Genomic DNA, 27,269 nt, shown 5'->3' with positions numbered 1-27,269 from the left:
CAAGGATTTTCGTGCACAATGTCTCAAGTGTACTGAGAATAATAAAATGACCAGAATATGACTAGCCAGCAAAGTAGTCCTGTGGCTGGAGGACACAGGACTACTGTGTTGTACAGAGGACAAAAAGAAATGTGTTGTCTAACAGACAGGACAATTAATTAAATGACAGAGCAGTGGTGTGTAGAGAGATATATAAAAATGCACAACACAATGCTGTCATGGATGCAGTATAGCAGCAGAGGACCTACTAAGGTTCTGCTTTTGTAAGCTGAAAACAAGCAGCTACAATAGAGTAGAGGAAAAAGGAAAGATTGTGCAAGACTCAAGGGGTAGAATTTTTTTCAGCCTGGACTGTACTTGTTAACAGGAGAGATTGCTTCTACAGGGATGGGATACACTTAAATAGAAAGGGTGCAAGAATATTTGCTGATGCTATCGAGGCAGTGTTAGGTGGGTCGGAAAACTGCTAGCTTGGGGGGAGACAAAGATCAATAGATTGACAGTAGCCACTGGCAGAGGTGAAAGAGATTCTTGCACTGCTTCTATTAGAATGAGCAGAAGCCTGAAAAACAAGATGCATGTTATTTCAGAGACTGCTGGGAGCCATTGCGGTACAAGTAAACACATGGGTTGTGTTAGGGTAGGTAAGAATAGAAACAGGTGCAGGTATACTTGCATGTACACCAATGCTAGGAGTTTAGTAAATAAATTTGATGAATTTGAGGTATTTCTCAAAACATCAAAGGCAGATATTGTTGGGATATCAGAGACGTGGTGTCACATAGATATAAGGGATGCAGAACTGCAATTTGGGGAGTACAACGTCTACAGAAAGGATAGACAGGATAGGAAGGGGGGAGGGGTTATGCTATTAGTTAAGAAACGCCGACCGGGCTAGCCGAGTGGGTAAAGTACCTACCCGGCAACCCAAAGGTCGCGGGTTCGATTCCCGCCTCGGGCTTGGATCAAAGTACTGCAAAAACCTTGGGAGGTGCAATATGGCCACAGAAGCCGATGCGCCAACAACTACCAAATCAAAAAAAAAAAAAAAAAAAAAAAGTTAAGAAACACATAAAAACCAAGGAAGTGAAGCCAGTCGACATCGCCAGACAGTGCAGTGTTGAGTCAGTTTGGTGTGACATAAGCATTGGGAGATCAAAATTGAGAGTAGGAGTGTGCTATAGGCCTAATGACTCTGATGAGTATAATAAGGAACTGTACAGGGAAATAGAGTGGGCCAGTAAATCAGAGAGTCTTATAATGGGAGATTTTAATTTCCCAGATATTGACTGGAATTTGGGGGCTGGTTACTCACACACTAGCAAGGCTTTTGTGGATTTATTGGATGATTGTTTTCTACATCAGCATGTTCGGGAGGCAACTAGAGGGAGTAATACTCTTAATTTGATTATCAGCAGTGATTCTTCATGCATTAAGAATCTGCAGATAAATGAACCACTAGGTGGCAGTGATCACAGTGTGCTGAAGTGGGATTTACTCAAAGAGGTAACTACCATTAGGGGTAAAGGGAAGGGTTATTGCTTCCGTAAAGGCGACTACGATGGACTGAGACAGTATTTAAATTCTATACAGTGGGACCAACTGATGATGTTACCAACAGCAAATTCAAAATGGGAAGCATTCAAAGAACTTATCTTGGAAGCTACTAGGCTTTACATACCAACTAAGAAATATTGTTCAAGGTTTAGGCCAAAATGGATGTCAGATGAACTAATGAGGCATATAGCAGAGAAGAAAAATGCATGGGATACTTACAAATTAACACGACACAGAAGCCTATGATAGATACAAGTTGATATGCAACTAAGTTACAAAGGAGGTTAGGCAGGTGAAGGCAGATTACGAGAAATCCTTGGCAAGGGATGCAAAGAAAAACAGCAAAGAGTTCTTTACTTATGTAAACTCTAGAACGAAGGGGATGAATCAGATTGGTCCACTTGATATTGATGGGTCAACTGTTGATGATTCTGCTCAGGTAGCTAACAAACTAAATGAATATTTTGCATCGACATTCACACATGAGGAGTTATTCAGCAAGGGGAATGCCAGAGGTGTATTCAACTCTAGCAGTAAGCTACAGAATCTTGAAATAACTGGGAGTAAAGTGGAGGAGAAACTGTTGAAGATAAACACAAGAAAGGCACCCGGGATGGATGGGATCTATCCAGTTATATTAAAGGAGGCAGCAAAGGAAGTAAGCAAACCCTTAGCCATAATTATGAGAGCTTCCTTGGACTCAGGGGAGGTACCCACAGACTGGAAATGTGCAGCTGTGACCCCAATTCACAAAGGAGGATCAAAGGCTGACACAAGTAATTATAGACCTGTGAGCTTAACTTCTGTTCCAGGAAAATTAATGGAGGCACTGGTTAAAGAAGCACTGCAGGATCATTTAGTCAAGACTTCAGTTATAGCTCAGACACAGCATGGTTTTGTTAAGGGGAAGTCTTGCCTGACCAACTTGATTGGATACTATGATGCAGTCACAAAAGAACTGGATGCAGGGAATAACTTTGATATTATATACTTGGATCTTAGAAAGGCTTTTGATACTGTTGCACATGGAAGACTGCTACACAAATTGGAGCAGTGTGACACTGGAGGCAAATTGCTGCTATGGATAAAGGGGTGGTTGAGGGGGAGAAGACAGAGAGTGGTAATCAATGGACACTGCTCATCGTGGACTAATGTTATTAGTAGAGTCCCTCAGGGCTCAGTGTTGGGTCCATTATTGTTTTCTGTATTTATAAATGATATTGATGATGGTATATCAAGCTTAATGTCCAAGTTTGCAGATGATACAAAGGTTGGCAGGGTTGTCAAGGACATTACTGATACTATGCTGCTACAACAGGATCTGGAAAGGTTGAGCAGATGGGCTGAGAGGTGGCAAATGAAGTTTAACATTGACAAATGTAAAGTACTACACATGGGAAACAGCAACCCCAGAGCAACGTATCAACTCTGTGGTACTACACTGACAGTGGTAGAGAATGAAAGGGACTTGGGGGTGGTTGTGCAGGCAGATATGAAGTTCTCTGAGCAGTGCAGACAGGCTGCAAGAGTAGCTCATGGAGTATTGTCAATGATATATAGGAATTTTTCCAGCAGGGATAAGGAGGTGATTATTCCATTGTATAAGGCAATGGTCAGGCCACACCTAGAGTACCAGGTCTGGAGGCCTCATTTCAAGAAGGATGTAGAGCTGCTGGAACGAGTACAGAGAAGGGCTACAAGATTAGTGAATGGAACAAAGGGGTGCTCTTACGAAGAAAGGCTTAAGTTTTGCAAATTACAGTGTCTGGAGACTAGGCACTAGCGAGGTGATCTGATAGAGGTGTACAAAGCCTTGAATGGTTTAAGCATGCTCAATGCTGATGGGATTCTTCCTCTAGCTCAGAAAAATCACCTGAGAGGGCATAAATTCAAATTGAGGAAAGACAGATGTAGGATAGACGTGCGGAAATTTGCCTTTAGCCAGCGGGTGGTTGGTTGGTGGAACAGACTTCCATCCCTTGTGGTGGAGGTTGATAGCCTAAATAAGTTTAAGGCTCAGCTGGACAGGTATTTTGAACGAAGAGGGGTGAAGTGGAAGCGGTTTTTTTTTTTTTTTTTTGGCTGATGCTGCATAAGCTTGCTTTCTTGCATCAAATGCCTCTACTAATGCTAATGCTAAAAGGTTGCCTGGTCCAATAAATTCTGGTTCTATTTGCTCCATTCTGATGTAGAACCAGGATATGATGACAGCAGCAGAATCAAATGGCACGTTCTACTCAGTATCAATGGTCTTAGGTCACCACCAACTGACATGTCATCTGCAATGTGGAGAGTCAAGAGAAATAGAAATACAGTTATGTTTTGTGTATGAATCCCCAACCTTCCTGTGAAATAACCCTTTCATTAGATGGTCATAGGGCCCACTTGTAACCACAACAGTAATACAAGCCTTCCTGAAGGTCCAGCAATCTCTGAAAAAAGTTGCACTGTGGAGCAGTTAGGGACAGTAGTGCTCATCTTGTGAGGATATAACATAAGGATGTCCTCAGACAGATTTTAAACAATCGTCAGTGTATATTGAAACCAGTTCCATAATGCTTTTATAATGCTATTGGTCACATTTAGCAACTGGCAAATTTTGGCTTAACTATGTTTTGTCTCCATTTTTCTCTTTTAATTTCTGCCTAAGAGGATCATCTAAACAGCATTTTTTTGACATTTCCATAATAATGACTATGTTGAAATTTATAGTGGAAGCAATAAATGTAAAATATAGAATGTCTGTAAAATAGATTATTACAATTTAAATACCTGATTCGCAAGTTGCAACAGGTTGCATAACTTTTTATGATATCAATCATCATTGTTGGATTTTTTTTTTTTTATAAATAATGAACATTTGGTTCCACTTTTATTTGTACAGTCAGTCCTCGTATAATAAGTGTTTATACTACACGAATTCAATCATACATGATTTATAAATAGGGGAATGATATTGTATATAACACGAACCGAATTCGCTTATGCATGATTCGCCTTTGTGTTTACACGAAATGGCAGTTGAACGCGGAATCACCCCAACTGAACACAACATAGGAATGAAGAGAAGATTCTGAAAATGTAGAGTATTTGATTTTATACAGTATCAGTGAACGGGAAACACATTTCACCATAATAACGTAAAAACCCACACAATTCCAGCTATTGTTATTATCGCAAATGCAATTAGATCGAGTTTACTACCCATTTATAACAGATTCCACTAGCAGAAACACAACTGGAAATTGTTTTTATTGTTTTATGGTAGTAACCTCCAGAAATGTGAGCTAGTGAGGTGTTAATAGTGTCTCTGCCTTTACAGTGTTGTTTATTCAGTTGCCACATGCGCGCAGCTTTGTTTATGTGTATCAAGCGTGCCTCCTCATTTTGTAATTGTGCTTTATTCCCTAAAAATGAGAAATTCTTAAAAGGTGTGAACAGGAAGCGTCCTGGTGAAGACACTACAGATTCTGAGAGAAAAAGAAAAGCAATATCAATACTCAGAGGCGGACTGGGTCAAAAATTCTTACCTGGGAAAATTTGTAGCGGCCTCATACTAGCGTTTATGGCCAAAATCACACTGGCCTCCGGCACACTGGGGTTTCCCCAATAAAGTTTATGGCCAGTCCGCTTCTGTCGATAGAGAAAAAATATGAAATTGTGAAAGACCATGTGATATTGCACGTGCTACAGGCTTAAATGAGGCAACGCCGAGAATTAGAAAGAATGCAAAGAAAATAAAAACAACTTTCATAGCAGGAACAACTCAAAGTGTAATTAAAATCTATTGGATCAATACACAAAGAATTGGAAGAGATGGAATGGCTGTCATCTGTTTGGATAGAAAATCAAACAAAGAACAAATTTGCTTATGATAGAAGCAAAAGCACTAGCAATATTTTATTATGTAATAAAATACATAAGTATTTTCTTATGATTATTTATTGTGTTTGGTAATGTTTTGGTTACAAATGTGTGTTCATTCTTGGGTGGTTGGTACCTAACCCTATTTTTCCCATAGGGCCTGTTGTTTATATTGCACAATTTTGCATTGCACGAGGGTTTCTAGGAACACAACTATTGTGTTATACAAGGACTGACTGTATTTAAAAATGTATTCACATTTTTGTGTTTGTTCTGGTGCACTATTGCTGCAATAATGCTTGAAGTGATGCATTCCATCTACAAACAAAAATACAACACATTCAATTATTCTTGGTCAAAAAATCATAGCTATACTTTATGTAAACTGTAGTAAATATTTCTTACTTTCAGAGTACTGTATGAAAGAAAATTTTGCCAGCAATACTGCCGTCCATATCCTCTGCATTCAGCTTCTTCCCAACCCTATGGAATAAGAGACATTATTAAAAAAATCAACCCATGATACAAAAGCATGTATATTCATGTTTTTGTGCTACATACACACTGATGCATATATCTGTAATAAAATAAAAGCTGAATTTCTAGTATGAACTATTAACCTAATATACTACAGTATATAATTAGCAATGTACTAAAGAGGTATAATTTTTATTCTAGATTAATGATACATTACAGCTGAGGTTCATACTTTGAGATTACAAATGTCTAAAAGATGTCTGTAATCTTAAACAGAAATGATTGGAAAAAATCATGAAAGAAGAAAACAGAAAAAATTCTAATTAGATACAAATACAATGTTATTTTTAAAGTTACATATTTTAGAAAAAGCAAAATTACAGATGATACATCAGAAATCAAAAGTGAAAAGAAAAGCAAGCAACTTTTGTTAAATAAGCATTATGAATGATTCATCCCTTGATAAGGAATTATGCTAACTCTTCAAATTTTCCTGATAAGATTCGGGTGCCTCCGTAGCCAGGTGGGTAGGAGCAGCAGTGCGTAGCACAGGCTTCTTGATTAGACCAGGGTTCGAGCCCGTGACCACCAAATATGGAGGATGTGGAAAGGTCAGGGAATGACGACCACATATCCCTGGAGCAATATGGCCTTAGTTGCTAATGCTCCTAAAAACCAAATAACAAACAAACAAACAATCCTGATAAGATTCAAAAAAATTTAAATCTGCAGAAAGATCACAGCCAATTTAGCCATTTAGATCCAAAAACTGTCAAGTTTTTTAGTTTATTTTCCAAAATCTGTGTCTGCATCCCCTCCTACCTTAATAACATTTCTGTTTAAAAAGTCTGGTTAATAACAAAGAGTCTGATTAAAATCAAATTTACTATGAATATAACAGGCTACTTGAACACATCAACTGGAGGGGGGGGGGGTAATGTCAGTCTACGAATACATGTTCAGTGATCACTGATAAGTGATCACCCCATCCATAATGGACTATGCTGCATAGCTCACAGTATAAAAAGCCAAACAGCTTTGTATGCCAGAGCAGTAGTAATTTGCATCTGGTTGTGCAAGTCAAAGTGACAAAGTTACTAGTAAAGATATCATGAAGTTTCAAAAGGGCATGACTGCTGGAGCACATGCATTAGGGGGATGCTTCCATATCGGAAACAATGTGTTGTGTCAGTTGCTCACGATCCACTGTGATTAAGGTGTACAAAGAATGGTGTTGAAATGTCAAACAACTTCCTGCTGAAAAAACTGTAAAGGATTATGCAAAGTGGATGTTCATAGTGAGCAAAGGGCACAGTGAATTTTACAGGCTCAATGGCAGATCACTGTGCAACAGTTGACATTGCAGTACAATATGAGGAATGCAAGAACAATATCCCAAATAATGATGTGCTGCACACTAAGACATGGGATTCCACAGCAGACAACCCAAGAGACACCCTCTCCTCTTCACTCATCATTGTCAACGGTGAATGTTATGATGTCAACAACATGTTGGTTGGACACTGCAGGACTGGAAACGAGTGTGCTGGTCAGATGAGTCCAAATACCTGGTACAACACACCAACAGATGCCTTCATTTGTGGCACAAGCAACAAGGGCATGGACCTATCATGCATGGTGCCCTATCCAAGCAGTTGGCAATGGTTGCTTAATATGGGGCATGTTTTTCTGGCAAGAAATAGGACCCCTGGTGTGTATGGACCAACGTGTCACTTGTGAAATCTACCGGCAGCTTTTAGGAGACCATGAGCACCGTCATGTTACATTTGTTCCCAGACAAAAACAGAATTTCAAAGATGATAATGCACTATGTCATCAGGCCCGCGCTGTGCATGAGTGGCTTGAGGAACACAATGAATTTGGAGGCCCATCTTGATTGGCCTCCAAATTTGCCTGACTTCAATCCAACTGAACACTTGTAGGATGTTTTGTAATGGGAAGTGAGGCATGTGGACACACATCAGTAATCTATTCCAATGCTATGGAAAGCTTTGCAGGCAGCATGGCTGCAGATCCCTACAGAAATCTGACATCTAGTGGATGTCAATGCATAGATGATTAACAGCTGTTATCTGCACAATGGTGACCCAACATGTTATTAAGTGGGTGGTCATAATTCAGTGATCACTGAGTGTATATTTACATTATTATATATAATATTTATACTTATTTATATTTTATAATACATATAATTATATAATTACATATATAATTTAATTCTATATGTCAATACATATAAAAAATGCAAATTGAAGATGTAAATTAAGAATATGTTATAAAATGTCAAAGGTAAGAAGAAGCAAATAGAAAGAAAGCCAGTAACATAACTGCAGAAAAAAAGAGAAGTTGGAGGTAAATAAAATGAGAATAAAAGTGTTGTAGAAAGAATACATTCTTAATAATTTAGAATAAATGCCAATTAACCCAAATTTAGGAGCACCTCCTTGATAACACCAAAGCTGAACTGTGTGAAATATCTAAAACTCTAAATGGAAACAGCATACGGACGATACCATGGTAACCATAACAGTGAAACAAATATAAATTAAAACAGACCACTGAGTTTCATCTCATCAAAAAGCTAATGATGGCAGTGGAATCAAACCATTACCAACCTGACATATAAAATAATCATCCTACCACCAGATTACAAGGGTACAGACAAAGAATTTTTGACTTCCTGGGAACAAGTTTTTGGAAATTTTTACCATCTTTCTGATCAATTAACATATTAAATTGTGTTTAACAAATAGTTTAATAGTCTTAGTCACATTCGTCTGGTTATTTTTAAATTTAGCTAGTGATTTTGTAAGTTACAACGTGTTATTTGTATTACTATTGTATCGGTGTTTTGGAACAAATAACGTAACATGTAACCAGTGCAATAGTAAGGTTTCAATTGTGATAAATAGGAACTAAACACCCCTTGAAGCTTCATTAGCTAGTTAGGCATTTTTTTTTTTTTTTTTTTTTTTAAGCTAAGAAATTTTACTTTTACTAAGGATATAACTAATTTAAAACTGCAATTGTAACACTATAGCATAATGTATACCTTGAACTTGACAGCATAAGGTATAATGTAAAACTTGATAGTGCAATACATAGATTCCCAAAGTGGTCGGTAGCAACCCCCGGGGGGCTTTGGGGAAGTTTGAGGGGTCTTTAGTTTCTAATAAAGCCACTGGGATCAGTAAGATTATTTTAAGGGTCTTTAAAGAAACTATTTCCTCACAAAGATAATTCTAGAAATCTAGAATTAGTATACGCTGATATTAGCTGATATATTTTCAAAATTCAGTGAAGCACAAAAAAAACCTCAAGGCAAAGACATCTGCAAAGTTTGCAGATGATACAAAGGTTGGCAGTGTTTTTAATAACAGTAATGGCAGTGTGCTACTGCAACAGGATCTAGATAATTTGGGCAGATGGGCTAAGAAGTGGCAACTGAAGTTTAACCTTGACAAATGCAAAGTACTGCATATGGGTAGAAGTAACCCCAGAGAAACGTACCAACTGTGTGGTACTACACTTAAGGTGGTAGAAAATGAAAAAAACCTGGGAGTAATTGTGCAGTCAGATATGAAGTTTTCTGAGCAATGCAGACAGGCTGCCAGGGCAGGTCATGGGGTTTTGTCAATGATATATAGGAATTTTGCTAGCAGGGAGAAGGAGGTGATTGTCCCTCGGTATAAGGCAATGGTCAGGCCACGCCTTGAGTACTGCGTACAGGTCTGGAAGCCTCATTTTAGGATGTAGATTTACTTGAGCATGTACAGAGAATGGCAACAAGATTGGTGAGGGGAATGAAGGGATCCTCTTACCAAGAGAGGCTTAAGTTCTGCAAATTGCAGTGGCTGGAGACTAGGCACCTGCGTGGTGATCTGATTGAGGTGTATAAGGCCTTAAATGGGTTGAGAACGCTGAATTCTGATGGGATCCTTCCACTTGTTCAGATTACGAACCTAAGGGGGCATAAATTCAAATTAAGAAAAGACAGATGTAGAATAGATGTGTGGAAATTTGCCTTTAGCCAGCGGGTGGTTAATTGCTGGAACAAACTTCCATCTGTCGTGGAAGTTGATAGGTTGAATAAATTTAAGGAGGAACTGGACAGGCATTTGGAGGGAATGGTCTATTTTTTTTTTTTTTTTTTTTTGGCTGATGCTGCATAAGCTCATACACTTGCTTTCTTGCATCACATGCCACTACTACTACTACTACATTACAATTATATAGAGTCAAACAATTATTTTGGGATTTCAAGAAAAGTTAATGCTCTTCAAAACTTCACTTGGTCATAGAAATTTTCACTTCTTTCTAAATATGTCATCTTTAAAACAAGAAGCCAAAGGAAATTTTTCTGATGCCGACATATTTATGTAGCTCATCTGGAATGCTTAAAAGAGAATTTTAAAAACAGATTCAAAGGTCTCGAAGATATGAAAGTTCCAGAATGGATTATGTCTCCATTTCATGCAGAGGGTGATAGGGATGATTTGGATCTGGATTTGCAAGAGGAAATTATTCAAATGAAGATGGACCTAGAAGCTAATTCAGTGCACTCAAAAGAAAGTTTCAGGGAACCTTGGACAAGTAAAAATATTATTGAAAACTACCCCAAACTGTATAAAACTGTCGAGCCTTTATTATTGACCTTTCCAAATTCATACATGGTAGAACCCAGATTTAGCCATGCTAACAGTATTTTAACTAAGCAGAGAAATCGACTAGATTTCAAAAATAATGGAGATCTAAGATTAAAATAATAAATCATGAACATAATATTTCTTCTCTTCTAAAAGCACATCAACCACATCCTTCACATTACACATGTGGTAAATGTTCATTAAATTTTTTAATATGCATTGCAAATCATAATTGGATATATTTACTAAAAAAATTGTTTACAGAATATATTAACTTGAAGCTTATTGCTCTTGGGGGTCTTTGTTATTACTGAATTTTTACTTGGGGGGGGGGGGGTGTCTCTGACCAAAAAGTTTGGGAACCCTTTTGAACCCCTTGTGTAATACGTATCACTGCATTTAGGAATCTAACTTAGTGTAGTACTGTCAATTAATCAATGAAATTGATTAATTTTCATTGTTAATCAATTAAATTGTATTTACAGGAAAATCATGCCCCAGACTAGAGCAGCAAAGCAATGGGCACAAAGTAGTGGGAGTGCTGTGGCTCTGTGGAGAACCAAAGGGGCCGATTCTACTACGCATCATGACCTATGTGCACCTTATGCAATGTTTGTGGACCTTTCATGGAACAGGATATGATACAGCCAAGAGCTGTATGATATCATGTGTCTTTGTATATGTTCGGTGCAGAGACTGTGAAGAAATTAGGATCCAACTCAGCATTTTGATGGGCTTTTATGAGAGCTTGAAGAATAGGGTAGATGCTGTCAAAAGAATTAGGGGGGGGGGGCTAGTCAAGCTCTCAGCTGCCCAACTCAATGCCAAAGCTCACACTTGTGCATCAGGTAACACAACAAAGATCTCCAATGTGGAATGGGTTGGTCAAACAGGAAGTAGTTCCTGTCGATAACTCTAATGTCAGAACCGAGAAATATGTAATGCAAAAAGAATAGATGGAATTGGATCATGGTATGTCTGCTGGGGAAAAAGTAGATGACATCATAGAGCTTATATCATCTTTTAAGGGGACAAAAGGTGATAATGTTGTACACGTTAGCCTAATGATATTAAGAGTAGATCTGAGGACTTACTTAACAACTACAATATAGCATAATGTATATCTCGAACTTGTGAGAAAAAGTCACAATTTACAACAGAATTTGAGAGTGGCTGCAATTCTGCCCAGACATGATAGTAGGTAGTACACGTTGAGAGCCTTTTCAACCAATTCAGCCCTGAAGAGAATGTGCATCAGAATTTTTCTTAGTGTGGTCTGTGCTCATTAAGAGGAGATACTGTTTTTACACATATGGGATACACTTAAATAGATGGGGTGCAAGAATATTTGCTGATTTTATGGAGGTAGTGATAGGTGGTTTGGTAAACTGCTAGCTTGGGAGGGAAGAAATGCAGACTAACATATTAACTAGCATTACAGGCAGAGGTGAAAGTGATTTTTGCTTATACTAGCACATACAGCAATCCGGGATTTCAGGCTCTGGTGTGGGTCATCATGGAACAAGTGAATACGTAGGCTGTGTTACGGTAACTAAGAATAAGAACATGTGTATATATATATATATATTTGCATGTACACTAATACTAGAAGTATCGTAAATAAATTGATGAATATGAAGTATTGATTAAATCATCAAATGCAGACATTGCAGGGATAGAAGAGGCATGTCATTCAGATATAAATGAAGCTGAATTTGAATATGGGGAGTACAGTGTATACAGGAAGGACAGACAGGACAGGACGGGTTATACTCTTAGTTAAGAAGCATATTAAATCTAAGACAGTGCATCCAGTCAACATGGGTGACCAGTGTAATGTTGGTTCAGTCTGGTGTGATATAAACACTGGGAGAACAAAATTGAGAGTAGGCAAGTGTTATGGGCCTAATGATTGAAACGAGTACATCAAACAGCTATACAGAGAAATAAAGTGGGCCAGTAAATCCGAATGTCTTATAATGGGGAATTTTAGCTTTCCAGATGTTGACTAGAATTTGTGGGTTGGTCACTCATACACTAGCAAGATGTTTGTAGATTTCTTGGATATGGCATCCATAACTGTTTTCTGCAGCAGCATATTAGAGAGCCAATACTCTCTTGATCTGGCTAAAAGCAGCAATTCTTCCTGCATTAAGGATCTGCAAGTAAAAATACACTAATTGGTAGTGCTCACAGAGTACTAATGTTGAATTTAATTAAAGACAAAAATACTGTCAAGGGTAAAGGGAAATCTTTGACGTTCTTAAGGGTGACTATAGTGGCCTCGGAGGACAGTTTCAAATTCTATGCAGTAGGACCAACTGATGATGTTACCAACAGCAAATTCTAAATGGGTAGCATTTAGGGGAGTAACCAAAGAAGCTACTAGGCTTTTCATACCAACAAAGAAATACTGTTCAAGGCTTAGACCTAAATGGATGGCATATTAACTAATGAGACACATGGCAGAGAAGAAAAATGCATGGGATGTGTATAAATTATCAGGTGATACAGAAGCCTATGGCAGATATAAATAAATCTATAATCGAATCATAAAGGAGTTTGGGCAAGCTAAGCCAGATGAGAAATCTATGGCAAAGAATACAAAAAAAAAAAGAAAAAGAAAAGAAAAGAAAAAAAAGCAAGATTTCAGTGCCTCCATTAACAGTAGAATAAAGGGGTCGAATTACATTAGTTCACTTGATGACAATGATGTCAGTTAACTGTTGATGACCCTGCTCACGTTGCTGACAAATTTCCATCTACATTCACACGTGATGAATTCTATAGGGGAGGGTGGGCCAAAAATTTATCAAACTAACAGTGAGCTAAATGTCCAAACCAGTTCAAACTAGAGTTTGAACAGGCTAAGAGTAGAAAACTTGCTGTCCTAATGGTAGCCGAGCATTCTGGTCTCTTGCCAAAGCTATTGGCTGCAACCTTTGCCCATCTCTGCTCCCACCTCTATCAAAACCAGTTAGTTCTGTTGTCACTTCAGCCAAAGATAAAGCTGACCTGCTAGTATCCCATTATTCTTCCAACTCCTGTATTAATGATCTTGGAAAAACACCTCCCACCATTCCCAACACGCTCCTTTCGATGCCTCCTGTGGTCTTCCGTCAAAAGGATGTCAGAAGGAATTTGACAAATCTTGATGTTAAGAAAGCTCCAGGTCCTGATGGTATTTCTCCACTTGTTCTCAAAGCCTGTGCTCCTCAATTTACTCCTATTCTTTGCCACCATGTTTCCCTTTCTTATTCCAAAGGTGTTTTTCCTTCTGCTTGGAAATATCCAGCCAGTTCCTAAAAACGGTGACAAGTCCTTCCCATCCAATTATCATCCCAATGCAATTACTTCTATTCTTTCTAAAGTAATGGAGAAATCAATTAACCGCCAACTCTTAAACTACCTAGAAACCTTCTGTCTGATCAACGATCGCCAGTATGGATTCTGCTATTGCCGATCCACTGGCGATATTCTGGCTTATGTTACCCATTTATGGTACGATCGTGTTTGGCATAAAGGTCTTCTAAACAAGCTTCCATCTTATGGTTTGCCAACTGTTTTTTGTAATTGGTTATCTAGTTTTCTCTCTGATTGCTCACTGTGAGTGATGGTAGATGGCACTCTGTCTTCTCCACTAATGCTAGTGTCCCCAGGGTTCAGTTCTTTCCCCCACTCATTTCCTCTTGTATAATAATGACCTTCTTCCATCGAATGAAAATCCTATCCATAGTTTTGCCGACGATAACACATTGCATTCCACTTCTTCGAATATCCTTCTGTCTGATCAACGATCGCCAGTATGGATTCTGCTATTGCTGATCCACTGGCGATATTCTGGCTTATGTTACCCATTTATGGTACGATCGTGTTTGGCATAAAGGTCTTCTAAACAAGCTTCCATCTTATGGTTTGCCAACTGTTTTTTGTAATTGGTTATCTAGTTTTCTCTCTGATTGCTCACTGTGAGTGATGGTAGATGGCACTCTGTCTTCTAAATTCTCCACTAATGCTAGTGTCCCCAGGGTTCAGTTCTTTCCCCCACTCATTTCCTCTTGTATAATAATGACCTTCTTCCATCGAATGAAAATCCTATCCATAGTTTTGCCGACGATAACACATTGCATTCCACTTCTCGAATATCCGCAATCAATTCCTTAAATGCCGATCTCCAGGTAATTCTCCAGTGGAGCAAAGACAACTTAGTTGATTTCAATCTTTCTAAAACTCAGTCTTATCTTATATCTCTCAAAAAAAAAAAGGATTCTTCTGCTCCTATGCTTATCTTTTGTGACACTCCGATTTCTAGGCAGGTTGATATATCTCTTTTGGGGATTACCCTGACTTCTAATCTCTCTTGGCACAAGCACATTACAAATATTGCTTCCTCTGCATCTAAAAAACTTGGTTTTCTCTCTCACTCTCGGCATTAGTTTTCTTCCAAACAGTTCACTCTGTACAAATCGCAAATCAGTCCTACTATGGAATATTGTTCCCACCTCTATGGTGGTACCCCCAAAGCCTCTCTCATGGTACTAAGTACTATAGGTTCTAATACCTCTTGCGTTTGGGGTTTTCATATAAAAAAAAAAGACTGTGATAACTGAAAGGAAAGTGGAAGTGAAACTGTTAAACCTGAACATAAAAAAATGCATCCTGGAGTTTTTTTTTTTATGTAAGCCCCAAACACGTCTTCTCAACCTAAAACCAAGCACGGTACTAAGTAACCGTGCTTGGGTTGAAGGTTGAGAAGACGAAAGAAGATATGTGTTGACATTGGACTTCTGTAGACTGTAATTTTCAGGAAATACGTATGAAGGAAGGTTGTTCCAGAAAACGGCAGTTGAATGAATAAACGAGGAAGATGAAAAGTTGGTTCTATGAGTTCGAAGTTGGACAGTTCGAACTGTCCAACTTCGAACTCATAGAACCAACCCATTTTGGGAATGGATCAAGATTCATCAAAATCCTTCTGAAATCCTTTTGATGGAAGACCACAGGAGGCATTGAATGGAGAGTGTTGGGAATGGAGGGAGGTGTTTTACCAAGATCATTAATACATGAGTTGGAAGAAAAATGGGATGCTAGCAGGTCAGCTTTATCCTTGGCTGAAGAGACAACAGAACCATCTCGTTTGGACAGAGGTGGGAGCAGAGATGGAAAAAAGTTGCGGCCAATAGCTTTGGCAAAGACCAGAATGCTCGGTTACCATTAGGGCAAGAAGCAAGTTTTCTACTCTTAGCCTGTACAAACTCTAGTTTGGACTGATTAATAACTGCATTACAATTGTTGCAAGCTTTGGTGTTGGCAGAAAATGAAACTGAAGAATAAGAAACAAGCCAATCATGATATGCAACATTCTTCTCTTGAACAGCCATAGCACATTTATTGGAAAACCAAGGTTTAGAAAAAGGACAAGATTTTAAAGTGGAGCGTGGAATAAAGGATTCCATTCCTGCAAGAATCATTTCACTGACACAATCTGAGCAAACGTTGACATCAGAAGTTTTGATACAGTAATCTGACCAAGGAAAAGAAGAAAAGAAAGCTCGCAGGTGATCCCATTTTGCATTCTTGTAATGCCAAAGAACACGAGGTTGGGAATAGCCACGAGATAAAGGCTCCACTGGAGAAGAGACAATCACCAAGTTGTGATCTGAAGTGCCTAAAGGACCACTCACTTCAACAGTGTACTTAGAAGGGGTTGTTTGTGAGAAAAAGATCAAGCGTGTTGGCTGTATGATTAGGATTGTCCGGTATTCTTGTAGGTAAATGAACAATCTGTGCAAGGTCAATAGTAATTGCAAAAGCCTCAGAATCTCGACCAGCTGGGTCGGTGTGGCTAGAAAACGTGAAGTTGTGAAAATTAAAATCACCAAGAAAAATTACCTCACTGTTAGGAAAGTTTGACTTGAGAAAGTCATGTTGCAAAGAGAGGAAGTCAAAGAGCTCCAAGTGATTAGTGGAGTTGGGAGAGCGGTAGAGACAACAGATGAATTTGACAGAATGAGGTAGAGAGATTTTAAACCAGAGACGACCAACGAGAGGAGATTCCAAATTGCCAAGTCTCTGACAGGGAATATCAGAACAGACATATGCACAAGTTCCACCTTTGTGGCGAAAGGAATCATACAGCAAATAATTTCGGCATCTGAGGTGAGCAGTAGTTGAATCAACCGATAACTGAGATTCTGTAAGAAAAAGTACATGGGGTTTGGCGGCAAGTGGAAATGGACATCGTTAAGATTAGAACTGAGACCACGTATATTTGTGAAATGAATTAAGTGTTTGGGAGGTTTAGATCTTTTCACAGATAAGCTTGCTCTATTAATTTGACAATTCATGGTGTATTCAATAGTAAGAAAAAGTGTGGGGGGGGGCATGCTGTATGAGGTAATGAAATTTTTGGATATGGCATACACATGGTAAGAATATACCCAGATCCTTGACATAATGTGGCCTCGACAATGCTCCCCGCATACACAACCACTCGGACTCTCTCCAGTCACTATCTGGCAGAGTAGAGGTAGCAAGATTATACACTAGCTGATCCGGAAGCCTCCTACAGAATTACCAATAGGTTTGGGCCAATGTACAGGGAAAAGGAGGTGATTGTCCCTCTTTATAAGGCAATGGTCAGGCCACGCCTTGAGTACTGCGTACAGGTCTCGAGGCCTCATTTTAGGAAGGATGTAGATTTACTTGAGCGTGTACAGAGAATGGCAACAAGATTGGTGGTGAGGGGAATGAAGGGATTCTCTTACCAAGAGAGGCTTAAGTTCTGCAAATTGCAGTGGCTGGAGACTAGGCACCTGTGTGGTGATCTGATTGAGGTGTATAAGGCCTTGAATGGGTTGAACACGCTGAATTCTGATGGGATCCTTCCACTTGTTCAGATTACGAACCTAAAGGGGGCATAAATTCAAATTAAGAAAAGACAGATGTAGAATAGATGTGTGGAAATTTGCCTTTATCCAGCGGGTGGTTAATTGTTGGAACAAACTTCCATCTGCCGTTGTGGAAGTAGATAGATTGAATAAATTTAAGGAGGAATTGGACAGGCATTTGGAGGAAATTGTGTGATTTTTTTCTTTTTTTTTGGCTGATGTTGCATAAGCTCATACACTTGCTTTCTTTCATCACATGCCACTACTACTAACTAGCAGCCGGCCTGCGAACATCGTTTTAGAGCTGTACCCTCGAAATGTAAGGAAGATTGGATCTCGCCACGATGTTCTTCATAACCTCAAAAGTCATCAATCATACTGCATGATGGAAGAGATGGGGAAGGGTTCCCGGAACTTAGCTCTAGAGACTAAACATGGGTTCCACCACTTCAAGCCTCAAATAAGCAAATTGGTGGTATTGTTGCACCAGTTGATGAGAGTCATCTACCACCTAGTACTGCCTGGTAATATAGAGGGGCGACATTCCTCCTTGTGGTGTGGATGCCACACCTGCTTACGTTGGTTCACACCTGGGTGGTCACCCACCATGTACTTGTGCATGGAGTTATACCCAGGATTACTAACAGTCCCACCATCGTGAAGGTGTAAGCAGAGGATTTGGCTGTCACAGACCATCCGGACTTTGCCGAAATTGGGTCCACTTGACTTGAGTGTCCCCCGAATATCAGTTCCATCAGCATTTTAGATTCCCAGGTAGCAAGTACAGGTTGTCTAGCATATCTGAGAGAATGTCTGTGACAACCTCAAGGACCAATGAGCGGATGAAATCTATCCAATTATATTAATGAAAGCAGCAAAAAGAGATAAGCAAACCCTTGACCATAATTATGAGAACATGCTTAGATTCAGGGGAGGTCCCACTGAATTAGAGATGTGCGAATGTATCAACAATTCATAAAAGGGGATCAAAAGGTGGCATGAGTAATTGCAGATGTGTTAGCTTAATGTCTGTTCCAGGGAAAATAATGGAGGCACTGGTTAAAGAAGTAATGCAGGACCATATGGACAGGAATGCAATTATATTGCAGTCACAGCATGGATTTGTTATGGGGCAGTCTTGCCTACTGAAAGGATGTGGAAGAGAAATTGTTGAGGATGGACATAAAAAAGGCACATGGGGACAGATGAAATCTATCCATTTATTTTAATGCATGCACCAAAGGAGGTAAGCAAACCTTTTTTAGTCATAATTATGAGAGCATCCTTGGATTCAAGGGAGGTCCCTATGGACAGGAGAAGTGTGAATATATCCCCAGTTCATAAAGGGGAGTCAAAAGGTGACATGAGTAACTACAGACCCATTAGCTTAATGTCAGTTCCAGGGAAAATAATGGAATCACTGGTTAAAGATATATTGCAGGACCATTTGAACAGGCAAGCAAGGATACTGCAATCACAGCATGGATTTGTCAAGGGGCAGTTTATTTAACCAATCTGATAGGTTACAATGATGCAGTGACGAAGGAACTGGATACAAAAAATAATTTTGACATCATATATTTGGATTTCTGGAAGGCTTTTGATACTGTTGCATATAAAACTGCTGTACAAACTGGCACAATGTGTCATTAAGGGCAAGTTACTGCTATGGATAAAGGGATGGTTAAATGGAAGAAGACAGGAGTGGTTATCGATGGGTAGTGCTCTTCATGGACTAATGTAATTACTGGAGTTCTCCAGAGTTCGGTGCTGGGCCCATTGTTGTTTTCAATATTTATTAATGATATTTATGAAGGTGTATCATGCTTAATGTCTAAGTTTGCAGATGATACAAAGGTTGGCAGGGTGATTAATGATAGTACTCAGGGTGAGAGCTACTGCAACAAGATCTAGGGAAATTAGACAGAATGGCAGTTGATGTTTAACATTGATAAATGTAAGGTACTGCATATGGATAGCAGTAATTCCAGAGTAACTTATCAACTGTAAGGTATGCCCAGGGTAGCGCAAATTGAAAAAGATCTACGGGTAATTTTTAGTCAGATACAAAATTCTCTGAGAAGTGCAGACATGCTGCCAGGACAGCTAGCAGTAGAATAAATGGATTGAATTACATTGGGCCACTTGATGTCAATAATGTCAGTTAACTGTTGATGACCCTGCACATATTGCTGACAAACTGAATATGCATTTTGCACCTACATTCACATTGAGGGATTCTTTAAAGGAGATGCCAGAAATTTATAAAACTCTAATGGAAGTTTGATAAATTTGTCAATGATATACAGAAACTTTGCCATGAGAGATATGTAGGTGATTATCTCTTTGTACAAGGCCATGGTTATATCTTGAGTTCTGTAACAGGTCTAGAAGCCTCACTTTAGGAAGGGAGGAAATCTGCTGGAATGGGTGCAGAGAAGGGCAACCAGATTGGTGAAGGGAACAATGGGTGCTCTTATCTAGAAAGGCTTCAGTTCTGCAAATTGCAGCATCTGGAGGCTAGGCACCTGTGGGTAATCTGATTGAGGTGTTTAAGGCCTTGAATGAATTGAGTAAGCTACCAGGACAGCTGTTCATGGCATTCTTCCCTTTGCTGAGACTACACATGAGGGGGGGGGGGCATAAATTCAAGATGAGGAAGGATGGCTGCAGGATAGATGTGTGGAAGTTTGCCTTCAGCCAGCAGGTAGTTGATTGTTGGAACATGCTTCCATCTAGTGTGATATAAACACTCAGTTTGGTGTGACATAAGCACTAGCTTGTTGTTGTGAAAGTGGATGGCTTCAATAAATTCAAGAAAGAACTACACAATTCTTGGATCATATGGATGGGTGAAGTTTGTAGAATTCTTTTTTTTTTTTTTTTGTTTTGTTGGTTGATGCTATAAGCTTGCTTTCTTGCATCATTTTCCACTACTACTACTGCTGCTGCTACCAATGTGTGTTGTGGCTCAGAGGAGAACTGAGGGGGGCAGTTGCCTTCTGGATCACAGCCTTCTAAAATGCACAGCTTGCATGATGTTTGTGGAGCATTCAGGTACGGGACATGATATTGACATGGGGGATGTCTTTGTGTGTGCACGATGCAAGGAGTGTATCGAAATCAGGCAACAACTCAGCGTTCTTATGGGCCTATATGAGAGCTTGAAGGACAGGGTGGATGCCCTCGAAGGAACTAAATTGAGGGGCCCATCAAGCTCTCAGCTGCCCACATCAACGCCAGAGCTTGCACTTGGTCATCGCGCAACGCAGAGGCAACCCCCAAGGCAGAATGCGCTGGTCCCAAATGAACTAGTAGTTGTTGGTGACTCTATTGTCAGGGAAACGGGGAACATGCATTGTAAAAAGGATAGGTGGAACAGGACCAGGGTATGTCTGCCAGGGGCAAAGGTTGATGAAGTTGTAGAGCAGATATCATCTTTTAAGGGCACAAAAGGTGATATAGTTGTACACGTTGGTACTAATGATATCAAGAGTAGGAGACCGGCAGAATTGCTTAACAAGTACAGGTCACTGTTGAAAAAAAGCCGTGAAATACGGTTGAATTTGAAAGTGTCTGCAATTCTGCCCAGACACGATAGGAGGGAGTATATGATGAGAGGCTTGTCGATCAATTCGGCCCTGGAAAGATTGTGCAAGGCTCAATGGGTAGAATTTTTTTCAGCCTGAACTGTACTTGTTAACAGGAGAGATTGCTTCTACAGGGATGGGATACACTTAAATAGAAAGGGTGCAAGAATTTTTGCTGATGCTGTCGAGGCAGTGTTAGGTGGGTCGGAAAACTGCTAGCTTGGGGGGAGACAAAGACCAATAGATTAACAGCAGCCACTGGCAGAGGTGAAAGAGATTCTTGCACTGCTTCTATTGGAATGAGCAGAAGCCTGAAAAACAAGATGCAGGATATTTCAGAGACTGCTGGGAGTCATTGCGGTACAAGTAAACACATGGGTTGGGTTAGGGTAGCTAAGAATAGAAATAGGTGCATGTATAGTTGCGTGTACACCAATACTAGGAGTTTAGTAAATAAATTTGATGAATTTGAGGTATTGCTCAAAACATCAAAGGCAGATATTGTTGGGATATCAGAGACGTGGTGTCACACAGATATAAGGAATGCAGAACTGGAATTTGGGGAGTACAACGTCTACAGAAAGGATAGACTGGTTAGGAAGGGAGGAGGGGTTATGCTATTAGTTAAGAAATACATAAAATCCAAAGAAGTGAAGCCAGTGAACATCGCTGGACAGTGCAGTGTCGAGTCAGTTTGGTGTGACATAAGCATTGGGAGATCAAAATTGAGAGTAGGAGTGTGCTATAGGCCTAATGACTCTGATGAGTATAATAAGAAACTGTACAGGGAAATAGAGTGGGCCAGTAAATCAGAGAGTCTTATAATGGGAGATTTTAATTTCCCAGATATTGACTGGAATTTGTGGGCTGGTCACTCACACACTAGCAAGGCTTTTGTGGATTTATTGGATGATTGTTTTCTACATCAGCATGTTCGGGAGGCAACTAGAGGGAGTAATACTCTTGATTTGATTATCAGCAGTGATTCTTCATGCATTAAGAATCTGGAGATAAATGAACCACTAGGTGGCAGTGATCACAGTGTGCTGAAGTGGGATTTACTCAAAGAGGTAACTACCATTAGGGGTAAAGGGAAGGGTTACTGCTTTCGTAAAGGCGACTACGATGGACTGAGACAGTATTTAAATTCTATACAGTGGGACCAACTGATGATGTTACCAACAGCAAATGCAAAATGGGAAGCATTCCAAGAACTTATCTTGGAAGCTACTAGGCTTTACATACCAACTGAGAAATATTGTTCAAGGTTTAGGCCTAAATGGATGTAAGATGAACTAATGAGGCATATGGCAGAGAAGAAACATGCATGGGATACATACAAATTAACACGACACAGAAGCCTATGATAGATACAAGTTGATCTGTAACCAAGTTACCAAGGAGGTTAGGCAGGCGAAGGCAGATTACGAGAAATCTTTGGCAAGGGAAGCAAAGAAAAACAGAAAAGAGTTCTTTACTTATGTAAACTCTAGTAGGAAGGAGATGAATCAGATTGGTCCACTTGATATCGATGGGTCAACTGTTGATGATCCTGCTCAGGTAGCTAACAAACTAAATGAATATTTTGCATCGACATTCACACATGAGGAGTTATTTAGCAAGGGGAAAGCCAGAGGTATATTCAACTCTAGCAGTAAACTAGAGAATCTTGTAATAACTGAGAGTAAAGTGGAGGAGAAATTGTTGAAGATAAACACAAGAAAGGCACCCGGGGTGGACGGGATCTATCCAGTTATATTAAAGGAAGCAGCACAGGAAGTAAGCAAACCCTTAGCCATAATTATGAGAGCTTCCTTGGACTCAGGGGAGGTACCCACAGAATGGAGATGTGCAAATGTGACCCCAATTCACAAAGGAGGATCAAAGGCTGACACAAGTAATTAGAGACCTGTGAGTTTAACTTCTGTTCCAGGAAAATTAATGGAGGCACTAGTTAAAGAAGCACAGCAGGATCATTTAGACAAGACTTCAGTTATAGCTCGGACACAGCATGGTTTTGTTAAGGGGAAGTCTTGCCTGACCAATTTGATTGGATACTATGATGCAGTCACAAAGGAACTGGATGCAGGGAATAACTTTGATATTATATACTTGGATCTTAGAAAGGCTTTTGATACTGTTGCACATGGAAGACTGCTGCACAAATTGGAACAGTGTGGAACTGGAGGCAAATTGCTGCTGTGGATAAAGGGGTGGCTGAGGGGGAGAAGACAGAGTGTGGTAATCAATGGACACTGCTCGTCGTGGACTAATGTTATTAGTGGAATCCCTCAGGGCTCAGTGTTGGGTCCATTATTGTTTTCTGTATTTATAAATGATATTGATGATGGTATATCAAGCTTAATGTCCAAGTTTGCAGACGATACAAAGGTAGGCAGGGTTGTCAAGGACACTACTGACACTATGCTGCTGCAACAGGATCTGGAAAGGTTGAGCAGATGGGCTGAGAGGTGGCAAATGAAGTTTAACATTGACAAATGTAAAGTACTACATATGGGAAACAGCAACCCCAGAGCAACGTATCAACTCTGTGGTACTACACTGACAGTGGTAGAGAATGAAAGGGACCTGGGGGTGGTTGTGCAGGCAGATATGAAGTTCTCTGAGCAGTGCAGATGGGCTGCAAGAGTAGCTCATGGTGTATTGTCAATGATATATAGGAATTTTTCTAGCAGGGATAAGGAGGTGATTATTCCCTTGTATAAGGCAATGGTCAGGCCACACCTAGAGTACTGTATACAGGTCTGGAGGTCTCATTTCAAGAAGGATGTAGAGCTGCTGGAACGAGTACGGAGAAGGGCAACAAGATTAGTGAATGGAACAAAGGGGTGCTCTTACGAAAAAAGGCTTAAGTTTTGCAAATTGCAGTGTCTGGAGACTAGGCACCAGCGAGGTGATCTGATAGAGGTGTATAAAGCTTTGAATGGTTTGAGCATGCTCAATGCTGATGGGATTCTTCCTCTTGCTCAGAATAATCACCTGAGAGGGCATAAATTCAAATTGAGGAAAGACAGATGTAGGATAGATGTGTGGAAATTTGCCTTTAGACAGCGGGTGGTTGGTTGGTGGAACAGACTTCCATCCCTTGTCGTGGAAGTTGATAGCCTAAATAAGTTTAAGGCTCAGCCGGACAGGTATTTTGAACGAACAGAGGGGTGAAGTGGAAGTGGTTTTTTTTTTTTTTTGGCTGATGCTGCATAAGCTTGCTTTCTTGCATCAAATGCCTCTACTAATGCTAAAAAATGCATTGGTTGGATGTTATCCTTTATGCAGTGAGAAATTGTAACACAGCAGCTCAGACCCCACTACGATGCAATACTAAACCACTAACAGAGAGACAGGGTGAGTCGCATTGGTTTGGCTGATATTTCATTTCCATTTATAGTGATATTTTACACGAATCTGGCTTAGTACCAAAGAGGAGATGCTACTAAATTCATAATATAATTCTTCCTACAACACTCTTATTTTCAATTTAGTCTCCTCTTTCTTTTGTTGATATAGTTACAGTGGTAGAAGTATTTATTAGTGGCAAATGATGCAAGGAAGCAAGCTTATACAGCATCTGCCAAAAAAATAAAATAAAATAAACTACCCACCTTATCCTGTCTATCCTTTCTAATAATATGTCTAACTCTTCTTTAAATTTATTCAAGCCACCCAGTTCCACCACAACACCAAAGAGCAATTTATTCCAACAATCAATTACTCACTTGCTGAGAGGAATTATTCACACATCTGTCCTGCAAACATCTTCTTCAATTTAAGTTTATGTCCACTTGTGTCTACTGAAAGAATTAGAATACCATTATAAGTAAGTTTACTCAATCCATTTGAAGCCTTAAATACATCAATCAGGTCTCCCCACAAGTGTCTATTTTCCAAGAACTGCAGTTTGCAGAACTGAAATCTTTTGTTGGGTACCCCTTTGTTCTTCATTAATCTGGCTGCTCTACTCTGCACCATGAGGCTTCCAGAGCTATATGCAGTATGCAACATGTGGCCTACCACTGTCTACCCATTATACAATGGGATAATCACCTCACTGTCCCTGCTGGCAAAGTTCCTGTATATTATTAATAAGAATCCCATGAGCTGTTCTAGCAGCCAGTCTATACTGCTGAGAGAATCTTATGTCATACTATAAAATAAGTCTAGGTCTCTTTTACTCTCCACCTTGACAGTGGTACCACCCAGTTAGTATATTATTCTGATATTATTGCTGCCCATATGCTGTTTGGTTTTTTTTTTTTAAGGAGCATTAGCAACTAAGGCCATATTGCTCCTGGTTATGCGGTGGTCATTCCCTGACCTTTCCGCATCCTCCGTATTTGGTGGTGACGGGCTCGAACCCCGCTTTAATCAAGAAGCGTGTGCTACGCACTGCTGCCTCTTCCCACCTGGCTACGGAAGCGCCTGCCCATATGCATTAAGTTGTATTTACCAATGTTAAAACCCCAAGACTTCTCAGCCCATCTGCCTACATTTTCTAGGTTTTTCTGCAGTAATAATGATTCCTGTCATTAACCAATCTTAAAGTATGCTACTGCTTTTCTTTGTATTTGCTTCTTACTTAGCTTACCATTCTGCTCACATATTCATATTCATTAACGTGCAGTAGATAATGCTTTTCTGCAATCAATACATCTTACTATCCTTTTGTACTTCTTTTAATTATTCTTTCTTTTTCTTTACTATTTATTTAATTAAAATTTTTTTATTTTTTTTTGTTTGTGTATGGTGTCACATATATCATTGTGATCAAGTTAAAGGTACAAAGGCACAACAGTTAAGGCTATAGAGATAACATCCGTATATTAAATGACAGGGAAAATTAAAAACTACTCAAATTTCAAATGCAACAGAATTTAAAAAAAAAAAAAAAAATATATATATATATATATATATATATATATATTCTAACCTGAAATGCATTAACTAACAAAAGGTGATCACTGAAAGTACCACCAGAAAGTTGTCGTCGTTTCTTATCAACAAGTTCTTCTTTACCCTGCAAACATATTGCAAATAAGCTCGGTATAATACAAATTAAAATAAAATAATACATAAAATTTTAACAATGTGAAACTGGATCACAGACACACACAATGTTGCCAAAAACATCTGGACACCCCTGAGGTTTGGGATAATGATCCATATACTCTGTACACACATAACAGAGATATGTAAAAAAGCAGCTGACTTCATGCCAGAAAACACAGTAAATGGGATACAGCAGTATTCAGTTTGATAACTTCCAATGAGAAATCATTATAGGATGATGTATTAGCTATTTATATGTTTGTGCTATTGCAGCAAAACTGCACTAGAATAATGGTGGCTGACGTAATCACCAAATGGAAACATCATGGTGCTACTGCAGTTGGAAAATGTTCAGGTCAACTACAGAAATTGATGACAAGAGACTCGAGGGTGCTCAAAAGAATGGTATGTATATCCCATCAGTTCTCAGTGATTACTGTAGTTCAGGGAGGTGGCATAGTGTTTTGTGGAAGGTGCCACCAGTAGTTCCCCACATCTTCGCCATGGTACTTTATGAAGAACCTCTTCATAAGGTATTTTACAGAACCTCTGTAAAAGCCAGAAACATACAGTAGTGTCTGGTTTGTGTCAGAATGGTGTTATGTTCTATTGTTGTGTCTCTGGCGGCTTGGCTGCAGGGCTCCTAGTGGAACCTCACATTGCCATAATCAATGGGTAGCATGGCTCACCACCACTGGGAGGTGAGCCATGCTGCCCATTGATTATACTCAGGCCATGCAGAAGGGGTCCTGCTAGAGATTGAAACAGGGAAGAGTGGGGAAGGGGACTGACCCAGGGGGAGAAAGTCATGGAAGACAGATGCTCCCACAGGAGTGCCATATGAAGCCCACATGGCAAGTATCAATCCTAACCCCAAAAGGGGTTAATGGAGAGCTCATCGTCAGCAGAGCCTACTTGGGAGAAATGGTTCGAGTTTGTATTTTGCCAAGGTTTGTGCTTAAATCCCACTTGGATGAGAAGGAAGTATCCAGGTCAGCAAGGAGAGGAGAAGAGAATGGGAATACATCAAGTGATGACTCAGAGAAGCAGGCTGGAATTTTATGTGACTGGGAGCTGGTTATGTTTAGGGAGGTCACAGAAATTGATATTATTATAAGGATAGCATCAGATTTCATGAAAAATCAGCAGCACACAAACAT

At 39.6% G+C, this 27,269-nt stretch overlaps 1 protein-coding gene across 2 annotated transcripts in view; it reads right to left on the bottom strand.

The window, feature by feature from the left end:
- Positions 1–27,269, bottom strand: part of LOC150085302 (ATP-dependent DNA/RNA helicase DHX36-like) — a 458,954-nt gene that overhangs the window by 78,933 nt on the left and 352,752 nt on the right. For both annotated transcript variants that reach the window (XR_016546967.1, XM_090373980.1), the window contains exons 19-20: positions 25,991–26,077; positions 5,827–5,904 (exon numbers count right to left, since the gene is read on the bottom strand). Coding sequence is in view for 1 of the 2 variants with exons in the window: in XM_090373980.1 (XP_090230106.1) it covers positions 5,827–5,904; positions 25,991–26,077 (165 nt within the window). In the remaining variant the exon portion in view is untranslated. The remainder of the gene's footprint in view (positions 1–5,826; positions 5,905–25,990; positions 26,078–27,269) is intronic.

This window comes from Mastigoproctus giganteus, chromosome 5, assembly GCF_048544385.1.
Source record: "Mastigoproctus giganteus isolate SK-2022 chromosome 5, ASM4854438v1, whole genome shotgun sequence".
In the NCBI taxonomy this organism is placed as follows: domain Eukaryota; kingdom Metazoa; phylum Arthropoda; class Arachnida; order Uropygi; family Thelyphonidae; genus Mastigoproctus; species Mastigoproctus giganteus.
Note: the sequence above shows the minus strand (reverse complement) of the source record. Positions and strands in the feature narration are given on the sequence as shown.